Source organism: Scleropages formosus, chromosome 12 (assembly GCF_900964775.1).
Source record: "Scleropages formosus chromosome 12, fSclFor1.1, whole genome shotgun sequence".
Lineage (NCBI taxonomy): Eukaryota > Metazoa > Chordata > Actinopteri > Osteoglossiformes > Osteoglossidae > Scleropages > Scleropages formosus.
Genome location: NC_041817.1, coordinates 3,769,901 through 3,785,235, shown reverse-complemented (window position 1 = coordinate 3,785,235; position 15,335 = coordinate 3,769,901). Strand labels below are relative to the sequence as shown.

General features: G+C 41.1%; 1 protein-coding gene across 1 annotated transcript in view; it reads left to right on the top strand.

The window, feature by feature from the left end:
- Positions 1-14,784, top strand: part of aifm3 (AIF family member 3) — a 29,579-nt gene extending 14,795 nt beyond the window's left edge. The window contains exons 9-20 of the mRNA XM_018740483.1: positions 1,156-1,242; positions 1,357-1,448; positions 1,601-1,731; positions 2,336-2,451; positions 3,649-3,720; positions 4,004-4,067; positions 4,236-4,312; positions 4,633-4,750; positions 4,845-4,943; positions 10,437-10,512; positions 12,071-12,175; positions 13,643-14,784. Coding sequence (XP_018595999.1) covers positions 1,156-1,242; positions 1,357-1,448; positions 1,601-1,731; positions 2,336-2,451; positions 3,649-3,720; positions 4,004-4,067; positions 4,236-4,312; positions 4,633-4,750; positions 4,845-4,943; positions 10,437-10,512; positions 12,071-12,175; positions 13,643-13,685 — 1,080 coding nt within the window. The 3' untranslated portion in view covers positions 13,686-14,784. The remainder of the gene's footprint in view (positions 1-1,155; positions 1,243-1,356; positions 1,449-1,600; positions 1,732-2,335; positions 2,452-3,648; positions 3,721-4,003; positions 4,068-4,235; positions 4,313-4,632; positions 4,751-4,844; positions 4,944-10,436; positions 10,513-12,070; positions 12,176-13,642) is intronic.
- The last annotated feature ends 551 nt before the right edge of the window (positions 14,785-15,335 follow it).

The window sequence follows — 15,335 nt, the reverse complement described above, 5'->3', positions numbered from 1 at the left end:
GATGAAGCTTCGGTCCAGGGCACTCTGGAGTATGCTTTTCATGAGGATATCTCTCTACTTTCCTCCATTCAGCTTTCCCTCAACCCTGACTAGTCTCAACGTCCCTGCCTCTTACCAAGGGCCTTCTTCTCCAGTTGTTCAGTTTGGCAGGGTGGCCAGCTCTAATAAAAGTCATGGTTGTTCTGAACTTCTTCCATTTAAGAATTATATAGGACACTGTGCTCTTGAAAACCTTCAATGCTGCAGAAAAATTTGTAGCCTTCCTCAGATCTGTGCCACAACACAGTCCTGTCTTTAATCTCTGCAGTCAATTCCTTTTGACATCATTGCTTGGCTTTTGCTCTGATATTCATTGTCAGCTGTGGGACCTTATACAGACAGGTGTGTGCCTTTCCAAATCATGTCCAATCAATTGAATTTACTACAGGTGGACACCTAAGAAGGTGTATGAACATCTCAGAGATGATCAACAGAAATGGGATGCACCTCAATTTCAAGTGTCATAAGAAAGGATCTGAATACTTATGTCAATATGATATTTTATTTGTAATAAATGTGCAAAAATTTCAATATTCCTGTTTTCGCTTTGTCATTATGGGGTATTGAGTGGAGATTGATGAGGGAAAAAATTAATTTAGTAAAAAGTTGTCACATAAAAAACTGAAAAAAGTGAAAGGGTCTGAAAACTCTCTGAATGTGCTGTATACAAGGGCTATATTGCATGTCTTGTTTTTACATGTATAAAAATGAAATGCTTCAGTTTTCTTTTATCATATATTCTATTACAGTCATAGCCACCTAGTGAGAAAATCATGTTCTACTGGTTTTATTTTGTTATTTATTCAGTGTGAATGTCCACCATGCGTTCCTCAAAAATAGTGACATTGGTGTAAATGCAATGAGTGTAACAAACTTGATATGGGGGTGCGGTGGTGCAGTGGGTTGGACTGGGTCCTGCTCTCCAGTGGGTCTGGGGTTCGAGTCCCGCTTGGGGTGCCTTGCGACGCACTGGCGTCCCGTCCCGGGTGTGTCCCCTCCCCCTCCGGCCTTATGCCCTATGTTGCCGGGTAGGCTCCGGTTCCCTGCGACCCCGTATGGGACAAGCGGTTCTGAAAATGTGTGTGTAACAAACTTGCTTAAATGAATTTTGTACAGTCTTTGGAAAGCACAGTGGAGCAGCTCAGGTTGCGGTCAGCTGAGTTCTTTCAGAATCATGACATAGAGTTACTGACAGAAAAAGAGGTAAGTGACAGACAAAATAATAAAACCATTCTATAATATATGGTTATAATATACAGTATAGTACAACCATATATGGAGAATATAATCTTTTCATCATGATTTTGTATGTTCTAGGTAGCTTCAGTGGATGTGAGGACAAAAACCATTACTTTTCAAGATGGGTTGAAAATGGAATACAGAAAACTTCTTATTGCCACAGGAAGCAGGTAAGAAGTTAAATAACCCATAAACTCATAATGCTCGGCACAACGTATGAAACCTGGCCTCAGACTTCATAGTACTGAGAACGACTTAGAATAACATCAGTTTTAGGTTATTTACAGAACAAAATTCCTGAAGATGTTTTTCTTCCACTAAGACCCAAGCCTTTGAACTACAAAGGCAAGGATGTAGAAAATGTGTTTTACCTCAGAACACCTGAAGATGCCAACAACATTGCCAGGCTTGTCAGCAACAAGAATGCTGTAATTGTAGGAACGTCATTTATCGGTGAGTAGCAAGGATTTAGGAAATGAACAAGACAATTTACTTAAACAAATAAAATCTGAATAGTGAGCTATTTTTTTTAAAATTGGGTGGACTTGAATAAGGCCTATAATCAGTAGAAGCAACACAGTCATTAGATTCAGAGCCATTTTGGCTCTAGCTAACTGGAATTGTTGAAATCTTGGATTTAAGGGTTCAAGAAACACACTTTTTGGCTTTACTGTCTGTTAGAACTACATAGGTTATGAGAGTTCCTGCAAACTAAGCTACCACTCACTATTTGCCATGTATGCCACTGGGTAAAATGTAAAATTATAGTTTGTTTTTTCTATTACTGTTTTAGATTGAGAAAATTTTAATTAATTGTTAGTCGCACTTTTACTTTTAAGTATGTTGCAGAATGAATATAAATAAGTTTTCGCTAAAGCTCTTCTTCCCTGGTGAGAAGTTCAAATTTTTGCAAATTGGTTATTTCATATTTTTCCCTGTTAGCCTGATGTAGAGGAGCTGGCTTGGTTTCAGTGATTAAACCTCTTTATGAATGAAGAGTTTTGCCTGGATGCAGTCACTGTGGCAACAAAATTGAATGTTGAAATGTGGCTTGCAGGCATGGAGGTGGCAGCTGCACTCACAGACAAGGCACATTCAGTCTCTGTCATTGGGGTTGAAGGTGTGCCGTTTCGGAAAGCTCTTGGGGAGAAAGTGGGGAAGGCAATAATGAAGGTACAGAAAACCCTAATACTACTGGCCTGTAGCTTCAACCTCTCCAAACCTAGTAGTTATTCAGCTTGTCAAATATCTCAAAGAAAATGCACGTTGTGCATGTTGTAAAGGAATCGCTACATCCCCTTGCTAATTCAGGGTGACATTGACCGAAGTGCAAGCTCAGTCAGCTGACTCTGGCCAATTGCTGAGAGAAATTAGATTAAAACCCTTCAATGAGAGAAAGTTGAATGGACCACTGGCCTCCTTTATAGCAGGGCGCCTTCAGACCAGCTGCTTGTCAGATGAGTGCCTGCTGAGTCATGTACTCCATCAATGAGTGCCATTCTTTCCATTGACACGAGTGGCCATTTTGTTATCTTAAACCTGCAGTGAGTGGCCAACAATGGGGCCTCAGATGGATAGACTCCACATTGATGTAGATGTGAGCAACCATGTGGATCAGCTTTGAACACTGGGGGGGGGGGGGGAGAGACAATGGAAACAACAACTGTCCTGTTTCAGGAAGTTCTTTAGTGACATTTATAAGCTCTGTATCATGTGGCTGTTGCCAGGTGGCCATTAGTAAAATTCAAGCCTCATTGGTTTTTATGGACCTAGGAGCCTACAGAATAGGTGTAGTGTAACACTTACTGCACTGATATCTCCATCTATAGCTTTTTCTAGTTGAGTAGTACTTTTTCCATGAAATTGTTCATGGAAAAAGAGGACTTGTAATACTGTGGAAGCTTTTAAAAGTTCTTGGAACCAAGTTGTCTGTGCGTATGTGTATGCACTTGTTGTTTCTCAGATCTCACTTCAGCGCTCAGGCATGGAAGCTCAGTGTTCACTACATTTTAGTTTCCCTTTTTTATTGTCCAATTTTATAAAATTTCCTTTCTCCATGATCTGATGAACAAATCTGCTTTATTAATTGTAGAACCTCAGTAAATTTGCAGTGTAAGAATTTTACAGGTGTTTTCCAAATTGTACAATGTTACAAATGATAATAACATAAAATACAATAAAACAATTACCCTAGAAGAGAAGTTATGAATTTGGGGAATGCATAATGTAAATTATATCCACATTATGTAGGGATGTCTAAAGATACAAACCCTTCTTTCAAAACTTGAGTCCTGTGTGTGTCATGTGCCCTTTTTCTCTGCAGGAACTACTTTTAATCCATTTAACTTCAATGTCATTTCTTGTCCACAGATGTTTGAAGCCAACAGGGTAAAGTTCTACATGCTGAATGAGGTGTCTGAAATGCGAGGCCATCATGGACAGGTATCCCAAAAGTGAGAGAAACAGCTTTGCAGAATGTAGGCCAAGTTTGCTGCTCAGCTCTAAGTGCCTGAGCAATCTAGGTACTCTACCACGTCAAGAGTAGAGACAAATATGTTAAAACTATCACAAGTCTCTCAATGCAAACAACTAACCTAATGAGGCACATTGAGAAATGGCTGTTTGCTAGTAGTAACACCTTCTGTTAACTTGCAGCAAAGGGAAAAATGCCATACGACAAACAGTGTTTTCTGGGAAATTTTAACTTACCTTTGGTTTCCTGCAGTTAAAGGAAGTAGTCCTGAAAAGCGGAAAGGTGTTGAGGGCTGACGTGTGTGTCATTGGTGCAGGTGAGCCTGAGATTGCTTTAAAAATGGCTGAGGCTTTCTTGGCATAGATCATAGTTCATGCTATGGGTGCTTTGAACCTTTTTCTTGACACACATTGTAATAATTAACTGATTTTGCAGTTATTTATGAAGGAACTATAGGTTGTATAATGACTCAACTATCCTGCAGGCTCCAGCCCAGCTACTTCTTTCCTAAAACAAAGTGGGATACACACAGACTCCAAAGGGTTCATAACAGTCAGCAAGGTAAACTCTCCTTTAACTGAAGTGCCACATTCCCAAGGACAGCAGTGCTCAGATTGTTCTATAGTCATGGTATCTGGAGTCCATGGGATATTTATACATTGTTGTGCTTAAGTCAGAAGAAAAAAAAAAAATCATTTTACTTTTCAGGGGTAAATCACTTTTAAATTAGCTACTGAATTACAACTGGAATAATACCAGTATTTATTCATTTTTCCCCAAAGCAAATTACAACGTTATGCTTGCAGACGGCTGCCATTTCACTCTTTTCTTTTTACATTCCTACATAGCATGGTCTCATACTTGAAATATTTCATTTCTAGACAATGCAGACAAATGTTGATGGGATTTTTGCAGCAGGGGATGCAGTCACATTCCCTCTGCCACTGCGTGGCAACAAGAAGGTCAACATCCCACACTGGCAGATGGCTCACTTGCATGGTAGGGACCATGTTTTTCCTCACCTCTTGGCATAGGCATAATTTCCTTTGTTCACAAATTGTGTCAATGAAAAGTTTCAAATGGATGATTGTAGGTCGAGTAGCAGCGCTGAACATGATGGGCAGGGTCACTGAGATAAAGACTGTGCCTTACTTCTGGACGGCCATGTTTGGGAAAAGTATACGATATGCAGGTAAATCTACTGCCTTCTCCTTTACAGTTGCCTCCAGAATTACTGGCACCCTTGATAAAGCTGAATAAAAAAAGCTGTGGGAAATAAACAACTTTCATTCAAGATACACAGGAAGAGATGTTATACCCCATGCGTATTTTTCAACAGCTGCTCACAAGGGCCCAGTCCAACCACCAACATGAAGCCACAGACAACACCCAGCCTAGACAACATACATCTCCATGACCTGAGACCAAGAAGCTTAACTAACTTCTTCAATCCACCCACCAAATCAGCAAAACCAAGCCTAACCCACCAAAAAGAAAAAAAAAAAAGCCGTCAAACCAACCCACTAACAAAAAACCAAATCACACCAAACCCACCAAATCCAAATCAACAAACCAAATCTACCCCACCAACACACAAACCAGCAAACCCTACCCCCCCCAACAAAACACCAAGCCAAGCCTAACCCACCAACAAAAGAGCAGCCATAAAACCAACCCACTAATAAAAAACAAAGCAAGCCTAACCCACCAAGACAAAAAAAAAAACCCATCAAATCACACTTTAACGGTTATACTTATACTTTAACGGTTTCCGCTCGTATGCCTCCCCAATAGCATCCTCGAACGGCACTGTTAACTCCACAAAGTACATAATATGATCAGCCTCCAAATATAACACCATGTCTGGACGCAGTGAAATAACCGCAATGACCTGGGGAACCTGGAGCTGCTTGCTCACATCAGCAAACAGCTTCCAGTCCTGTGCATTACCCCACCTATCAGGGCACGTCTGCCCTTCCGTAGTGCTACTCTCTCCTGCCTGCAGAAAACCAATTGCTTTAGCTAAACTGCCAACAGGCAGAGAATCACAACTTGCCGCTTGCTCTCAAAAACACCTGCTAAACATGTAAGAACTTGATTATGGCACCAAGTATAGCACCCCTGCCCCATACTAACCTTACACCCTGACAAAATGTGCCTCAGCATTGCCACACCACTACATAACTTACAAGAACCATCACCACCTGCCCATTGCTTAATATTCTTTGGCGTTGGTAGCACGTCATAAGTCGATCCAACAATGAACTTAAGGCGACTCGCCTCCATGGCCCACACATCTTACCAGTGTAACTTCCTCCTCTTCAGGCCTTCCCAGTTCACCCACTGGCCCTGCATAACTTTGCACGCCTCACCTCCTCTTCCTGCCCCTGGACCTGCTAAACAACCAGCCGCTGTCTGTCTCCCTCCAGGGCAGCACTCCACAACTGCTACATATGACCAGAGCCAAACCCTGCCTTCCCTCTCTGCATGTGCCCAACCACATCCATCAACAACAGCGCTCCTTTTGTGCTTTGGACTGCATCTCTGGGGTTCCCCCCCTACCTGTCCTCACTGATGGCACCACCTTTTTCACAATCACATCTTTTGCCTCCGCTAGAGTCAGCTCCAAATCCACCTTTGCACACTTGTACTCCTCCACCAAACTTGATAGCAGCAGTTCCAACATGCCCTTACCATATAACGCTACATTACTTAAACAGTGTGGCACTCCCAGCCATCTTTTTACTGCCGTACTAATAACCCGCTCAAGTTTCTCAACCTCCCGGACAGAAAACTCATAAACCGTAAATGGCCACCTAATACGTGATAAGAGCCCAAACTGCAGACACCACAACTTTAACTTCCCAGGGAGGAGGGACGCATCAATGCTTTTCATGCCTTCCACAACCACCTCCCTTAGTGCCACAACCTGCTCCTTGTTACTTAACACAGAACTATACCATCTACTCAAGCTCCTGACTGGCTTCTCCAGAATAGAAAGAATTACTTCCTCATCAATACAAAATGTCTCCTGTACCACTTTCCCACAGTCGAGAGACTCCTCGATTTTCTTAACGTAATCTTCATCTTAGCCCACTTCAAGTTATGGTTGAGCTTAGAGAAGAAATGACATGTACAAGGAGCCATAGCCGTAACGGTTGTCATATCATCCATAAATTCTCTAATAGGTGTAGGCATGTCCCATCTCCCAGCCTTTCACCACCAATAACCCATTTGGAAGCTCTTAGAATAACTTCCATTGCCATTGTGAAAGCCAGGGGCAAAGTTGTACATCCAGCCATGATTCCAACCTGCAACCGATGCCAAGACATTGTGTAGCTTTCTGTATAAAACAAAACTGAAAATCTGCAAAGTAGGCTTTCACCAGCCTCATAACACTTCCAGGAACATTGGAAAACCTGAATGCCGCCCACAGCAGACTGTGCTGAACTGACCCATAAGCATTTGTAAAGTCCAAGAACACCACACAGAGATCTCTTTTCTTCTTCTTGAGAGACTGAATCTGATACCAAATCATACTGTGCTCCAAGCACCCTGAGCATCCTGGAAGCCCTGCTTTCTGCACGGAGATATCAATCAGCCTGTTGGCTTTCAAATATGCTTCCATCTTCCTTGCCACAACACTAAAGAAAATCTTCCCTTGAACATTGAGAAGGCTAATAGGCCTAAACTGGCCTACACCAACAGCCTCCTTTTCCCTATGAATAAAAATTCCTCCTGCTCTCCACCATGACTTGGGAATTATCCCCTTCTTCCACACAACAGCCATCAACCTCCACAAAAATTTTAGTACACCCGGAGCACATTTAAACACCCAGTATGGTATCCTGTTTGGGCCGGCTGCCGAAGAGGCCCTTGCCCGTTGCACCTCTCTCCACCTCAGGGGGCACACATTCATTTCCCACTCTATCTCCCCTACAGGGGGGAATGTCTACTGGCAATTCTAGTCCACCATCATGCTCTTCACCAGAGTACACCTCACGCAGATATCCATCCAGCTCCTGCTTTCTACCCTTAATATCCCAGACGTCTCCTTACCAAACAGAGCCTTCACAAACTTGGATCTTTGAAAAACGCCACCCTGGCCCGCTCCTTCTTCCTCCTCCTCCTAAGAGCTTCCACCCTCATTAATACAGCCAGTCTTTTCTTTATACCTGCCTGTAAGACACAAATACCCTCCCTTTCCCCCTCCTCAGCTTGCCTCCATCGTATTTTAAGCTGCCTTCTCTCTAGGACAAGCCTCTCTATTTCTACCTGTCACCTTGAATTCACAACACCCAGCTGCTCCTTACTCCTTGCATGCATTATCCCAAATCATTCTACCCCATACTTGTAAATAACTTCCCCCAATCTATCCAACTTACTCTCTGCTGACCCCTTCAACCTACTCAAGATACCAACCAAATCATTATTTACAGTATCCCATACCCCAGCTTCTCTACCTGCTGGCCACTTAACCTTTGGCTGTTGTCCCCGTGATTTTTCCTTCCTCAGTTTAACCCCTCTTGTCTCCACAACCTCACCTGCCTGTCTTTCACCATCCTGCAGCCCAGTTCCCAGTACTCCTTCCTCAGTGCCAGGGGTACTGATAAAGGGTAAATTGTGGGAAAAGTTTTTATCAGTCATCACCATGGGGAAATATAAAAAAACAGACCATTGAAAAGAGACAAATTATTTTTAATCAATTTATATTTAGCACGGGGGTGTGGTGGTGCAGTGGGTTGGACCAGGTCCTGCTCTCTGGTGGGTCTGGGGTTCGAGTCCCGCTTGGGGTGCCTTGCGACAGACTGGTGTCCTCTGGGTGTGTCCCCTCCCCCTCCAGCCCTATGCCCTGTGTTGCCAGGTTAGGCTCTGGCTCCCCTCAACCCCGAATCCGACAAGTGGTTCAGAAAATGTGTTTGTGTGTGTATTTACCACTGAGCAGAATAAGGGTAATACACACACACACACATTTTCTGAACCGCTTGTCCCTTACGGGGTCACGGGGAACCAGAGCCTACCCGGCAACACAGGGCGTAAGGCCGGAGGGGGAAGGGGACACACCCAGGACGGGACGCCAGTCCGCCGCAAGGCACCCCAAGCGAGACTTGAACCCCAGACCCACCGGAGAGCAGGACTGCGGTCCAACCCACTGCGCCACCGCACCCCCTAAAGAATAAGGGTAATAATGAATGCAAAAACAAAATCATAAAGGAGTGCTTAATTTACTGGGAAGTAGATGCAAATGTATGTTGTCAACACACAATTAAGAAAATTGTAGATAAATAGATAAAAACTTCACTCAACCCAAAAAAAATTGTGCAAGGCAACGGTAGTACACATACAACACAGCCATTATGGATGACACTGGAACAAAACTGGAATAGGTTAACTCTACACTCAGACAAGCACACAAGTGTGCAAGTAGGCAGCATGCAGCCAAATAAAAAGCATCACTGACAGCTCAGCTGGATCAGTCGATTGCTGGAAAATTGTCTGCAGACTGCTATGACTGCATTGGAGTTCATTGTCTGAAGAATCCAAGGATTACATCTGTCGAACTCTAATACTATAATGTCACCAACTCTCTCAGTCAACCATGAGAGTTACTTCAGTGCTACGATGTTGTTTGAAAGCCTTGCCTGGAGAAAACTTTTGCTGATCACAAAGAAATTATTGAAATGGTTCACTTTGCCAAGTGCCACTGGAACTTTGAGTGTAACCAAGTGCCATGGTTATTGTAATCAAAATTTAACTTTTTGGCTACTGACACTGTTGGTACAGTTGGCATCAGAAGAGGGAGCAAACAAAATCATGTCATACCCACTGTGAATCATGGAGGTGGATCATTAAGTTTGTAGGGCTGTTTGGCTGTCCTTGGCCCTGGGGCTGTTGTTAAGGTCAGTGGCATAATGAACTCCACATGTACTAGCTGAACACCTTGTTTCCAGTGCTAGGAAGGTGTGACTCTGATGCAGTTGAGCTTTTCAATATGACAATGACATTTATGCACTGCTCAAAGTTAAAAAGAAATACTTAGCAGGGAACAAGATCAATGTTTTGAAATGGCAATCACATTCCCTAGACTTAAACCACAGAGAAAACTTCTGGTCTGAATTGAAGAGGGTAGTTCATAAACAAGAACCAAGGGACATCTAGGATCTCAAAAAGTGAAGGAATGGCCCAACATTGTACCCGACATGTTCTCTGACCTTATTAAAATTTGTTGAGAAGACATTTTCCTGTTACCATGTGGTGGATCGGGGTAGACTGAGTGTGCTTCACCTCTGTTAATGGTCCTAATTTTTTCCCGAAAACTGACTGTATCTATGAAAAAACTTACTGTGGTAGCATGTGAGTATGATTTAAGGAAGAAGCGTAAATGTCAAACCTACGGCAGACCCAAACATGAACTTCTGAGTATAGAAATTAAATAATAGAGTGCCAGAATGCAACTGAAAGCAGGGCACATAGTTTCCACAATGCACATTGTCTCTCTCACACAGCTGCTTGGTGCAATTTCAAAATGCACTCTCAGTTTACTGCAGATTGAATGTATTACAGACCCTATTTACAAAAATCCTAGTTAATGATAAGTGGTATTAATAATTGCAGACTTGCCATGTGAAAAACTTACATATTTAATGAAATGTGAATTTAAAGAATTCTGCATTTGATTTGCAAGGTCACGGAGAGGGATTTGATGATGTTATCATTCAAGGTGATCTGGATGAGCTGAAATTTGTGGCCTTCTACACAAAGTGAGTATGTCCCATAGTATCTGTGGTATATACTGTTTATATACTATTTGTTCTGCTTCTATTAAGCCATAACTGTCCGTTTTTCCTTTTTTGTACAACTGTTGTACAATAATTCAGATTATCATTTGCAAGACTTAAACTGAATGAAACTAAATGAGTAATACCAAATGTCTTTCCTGCTGTGTATTTGATTTTACAGGTAAAAGTGCCACCCATATACAAGTTTCACATATTTCTGCATTGCTTGTGACTGCTGTACTACATTAAATTTATGGATTAATACATATGCACTTTATGTCTCATGTATTTCATGTAAACACCATTTATCTTTGGCTGTCGTGAAAAAGTCACAGTGATACATCCTTTATGCTCATATTAATGCATGAAGGATTCTGGAGGTTCCTGGAGGTAACCTCCGATCTTCTTGCTCGTGACTGAGGAAAATTTTAATATTACAATTTTATTGGTAAAATATCCATGGGCATGATTTGATTAGCATGGCTTGATAATGGGGCACGATGGTGCAGTGGGCTTGGCCAGGTCCTTCTCTCCGGTGGGTCTGGGGTTTGAGTCCTCCTTGGGGTGCCTTGTGACAGACTGGCATCCTGTCCTGGGTGAGTCCCCTCCCCCTCCAGCCTTGTGCCCTGTGTTTCCAGGTTAGACTCCGGTTTGCCGTGAACCTGCTCAGGAAAAGTAGCTTCACCCTGTGTGTGTGTGTTTGTGAGAGAAAGAGATAATGAAAGGGAAAGGTAAAAATGGTTGGGGTGGGGAAAAGAGCTGCTGCTGTTGGACCTAAAGGTTGCAGGTTCAAATCTCACCTCTGGCTGTACTACCCCTCAGCAAGATACTTACCCTAAATTGCTCCAGTAAAAAATTACCCAACTGTACAAATAGGTATATAATCATAGTAATATTAACATTGTAAGTCACTTTGGAAAAAAGAATCTGTTAAATAAACAAATGTAGATGTGGTATGATGGCACAGCAAGTAGTGTTGTTGTTCTCTCACAGCACTTTTGGTAGGCCAAAATGGGAATTGAGGATGTGAGTTTGATCCCTCATCCCTCATGTTTCTGTGGGTTTCCTCCATGTTTCTTCCCACAGTTCAAAGACGTGCTGTTCAAGTGGATTGGTGGTTCTAAGGTCACTCACAGTGTGTATGAGTGACAGAGAAAATGTGTTTCACTGGTAGAAGGATGAGTGACTCATTGTAAGTAAGGTATCTAGCAGTGTAAGTCACCTTTGGTGAATAAGGTGTGGGCTGGTAACAATACACAGTGTTCACTAGAAGACACTTTGGAGAAAAGTGTTTGGTTGCAGGAATAATAAAATTTCATTAAGTAAAGATTTCTCTGACTTTGCAGACATTTTCATGCATCTTACTCTATATAGTGCCCATGTTAGCTTTTAAAATCTGCTGACAGACAAAACCAAGTAGGCTGTGATGCTAGTGATCAATAGTGAGGAGAGGCAATTGAACCAGCAACCTTTAGGTTATAAGTCCTCACTTCAGCCTGAGCACCATTCTCTGGATGTTGTTTTAATCTCTGAAATACAGGAGCGAAGAAGTAGTGGCAGTGGCAAGTATGAACTACGACCCCATTGTGTCACGAGTGGCAGAAGTGTTTGGATCAGGGAAGACGATTAAAAAACGCGATGTGGAGTAAGTGTTTTTATTTAAATTTGAACCCTTGTCGCAAAGCCGATGATGGCACAAGTGCAATGTAGATTACTTGTTATTTTCTCTGAAAAACAAAGAAAAATGGGACAGCAGGCAGCTCAATGGATAGAATTGCTACATTGAAATACAAAAAAATTTGAATACCACCCCCTGCTGTAGTACCCTTGAGCAAGGTAGTTACTCTAATTTGCTCCAGTAACATTACCCAGCTATAAGAATGTACAATTAATTGTGAGCACTGTGAGTTTGTCTGGAGAAATGCATCAGCTGAATGAATAAATACACAAAAATATAAAAGAACCAAATTGTTTGAATGGGATGAGAGCCCAATATGAAATAGTGAAAACAGGATAACTCCAAGTATTTCTAAAATGACAATCACTTAGTATGTTATTCATTTACACAAGTTGTAACTTAACAAACAATGACAAAGTAGTAAAACAGTGACTGTAAATAATTTTTTACCAATACTTTTAAAATTCAGACATTATAGTTTTTTTAATCACACAAAATGAACAATTTTGAAATATCTTGGCGAGTAGAAAAAAGTTAGATCTTTCGCTCTGCCTATAACAGGGATCTCTCTGAGCATAGTTTCTGTGCACATTTTGACTGTCTTGTCCAGCAGCTTTGTTGAGTCTCCTCAGCTGATCTTAGTAATGATTCAGTACACTCTACTGGCCTCAGCAGATCAACATTCTCCCAATGCTATTTTAAATCATAAAGTTCCGACAAGGCAGCTTTCCAATAAACAACCTGTAAAAAAATACATAACAGCTCAGTTTTCTGATGGGCATACAGTATAGTTAGGTGTGCCACATCAATTTAACATGTTTGTGAAAATATATTTGCATATTTGTAGAACTTAATTACATAAAATTTTTTTAACAGTACATATTTACACACACAATATCTACAACTGCTTGTCCGAAGTGGGCTCATTGATCTCTGGGGGGAAATTCAAGAAGGCAACACACACACAGCTTGTCCCAAGCGGGGTTGCTGCAAGCCAGAGCCTAACTCGGCAACACAGGGTGCAGGAGACACACCCTGGATGGGATGCCAGTCCGTCGCAAGGCACCCAAGCAGGACTCGAACCCCAGGACCATCACAGAGCAGGCCTCAGCCAAACCTGCTGCACCACCATACCCCCCAACAGTATATACTTAATGTTTTTATATTATATGTTAGTATATATATATATATTTCTAGAACTTTACAACATTATATAATATTCTAAAAAAATCAACTGAATTAAGTTTCTCAAACAGCAATAATCCAGATTTACCCTTAGATGTAGATATATAGTATGGAAAACAGTATATGAACTCTATTGTATCATCACGTAGTGCACTGTACTGATTCTGACAAAGTAGAACATCTTGTTTCTCAATGCACTGCTTGCATTTGAAATGTTAACTTTCATGTTCTTTTTTTTTTTATTTCCAGGACTGGTGACATGTCTTGGCTGATTGATAAAAGTACACAGTGAATATCCTGAAGTGCATGTGAAGCATGAACATTTGGGTCAGCTATAAAACAGAGCAGCTTGCAGTGCTGTGACCATTACCAGTTTTAGGGCATAGGGCTAACCAACAACAGCTGCACGGATCACCTCCTTTCTAAGCAAATCCCAAGGACACATATGTCACAGCAAAATTGTACATATTGTATTATTATTAGTGTAAATGAGGCGTAAATGGTTTCAACCAGCTCAAAAAACTGTATGGCAAATCTTGAGCCTGGACACTTTTTAAACTGGACTACAAAGCAATACTGGGTTTAGGTTGTGTGCCTGTGCATGATGTATTCTTGTACACTTTGTTTATAGGGTCATTGTCATTTTTTGTACATCTAACTTTGTATATAGCTACAGCCTACACTATGTGAAGTGTAGCAATACAGAACAATACAGAACAATTTATACTGATCTTCAAGAGTTTAAAATACACGTGCATTGCTTGGCTGCATTAATTTCAGCATATGTGAAAATCGGATCTGCATTTAGGCTGTTCCCCAAAATACATAGCTGTTTTTTGCACCCACAAATTAACTTCTTAAAGGACTTTTTAAACAAGAAATTCTGAACTCAAAATACAAAGTTATCTTCTTAGAAAGCCATTATAAAGTATAGGTTATATTCAGCATTGCTGTATGAGAATACTGACATAAATATGCAATACATCTCCAAAAAAAGCAATGTAAAGTTTGTCATTAAAGTGTTAAACAAATGCAAATATGCAGATGCATTCGCAAACTGGAGCATGGATTCCCATTTGACTTGTTTGGCCTGATGTGCTGTGAGTTCAAATTAAAAGAATACAGGTGGCGTCTTTTTTCTTGGTACATTTGATAGCCCTGCTCGTAGATTACGTAAAAAAAAAAAATGTCTTTTTAATTATGTGCAACATAAATATGCAGTAGTGCAATATGTGACTTCATTTTCTCTTATCTTGAAAGTATTCCACAAATTCTGAATGGCTTTTTAGATGTTGCTTTAAATGGATGTTCCTTGTTACTAACTCAGGGACCTGAGGTTTGGGGAGGGTTCTGGGACCAGTATTGTTGCCAAAATAAATTTTGTTTCTTTTATTTTCCTACCAGAAATCTAGTTGTTGATTTTGTTGGTCTGTGTTCATTCCATACAAACTCATTAAATATTTTCTACTGAAATATTTACATTTAGCTAGGACCTTTGGCATTTGACCTTTCACACTTTAGCGACAACAATTAGACACCTTGCAATAAGAACTGCACAAAAAAGTATTGAGAATATAGACAGACTCATTGATGGTTATGGGTTACATCAATTTCTGTATGAACAACATTATACCCACCAGGACTGTATGTTACATCCCTGACAAGAAACCCTGTGTTACAAGTAACGTAAGGTAAGAGTAAGTGCCATTGAGTCAAAGTCATCAAATAGGAATTCTATCATTCCTTAGATGCTGTCTCAGCTGACAGTGTTCGACTCCTCACTGCGGACGCTTTTCTCTTGCTGTCTTAATCTTGCGATTCAGTTCAATAAACATGTTTCCTGTGCAAATGTGACATTCTTCAGTAACACCAGTCATTACAATATGAATATCTAGTTTTTAATTAATGAGTTGGTAATCATACTACCGTATTAATGTGGAAC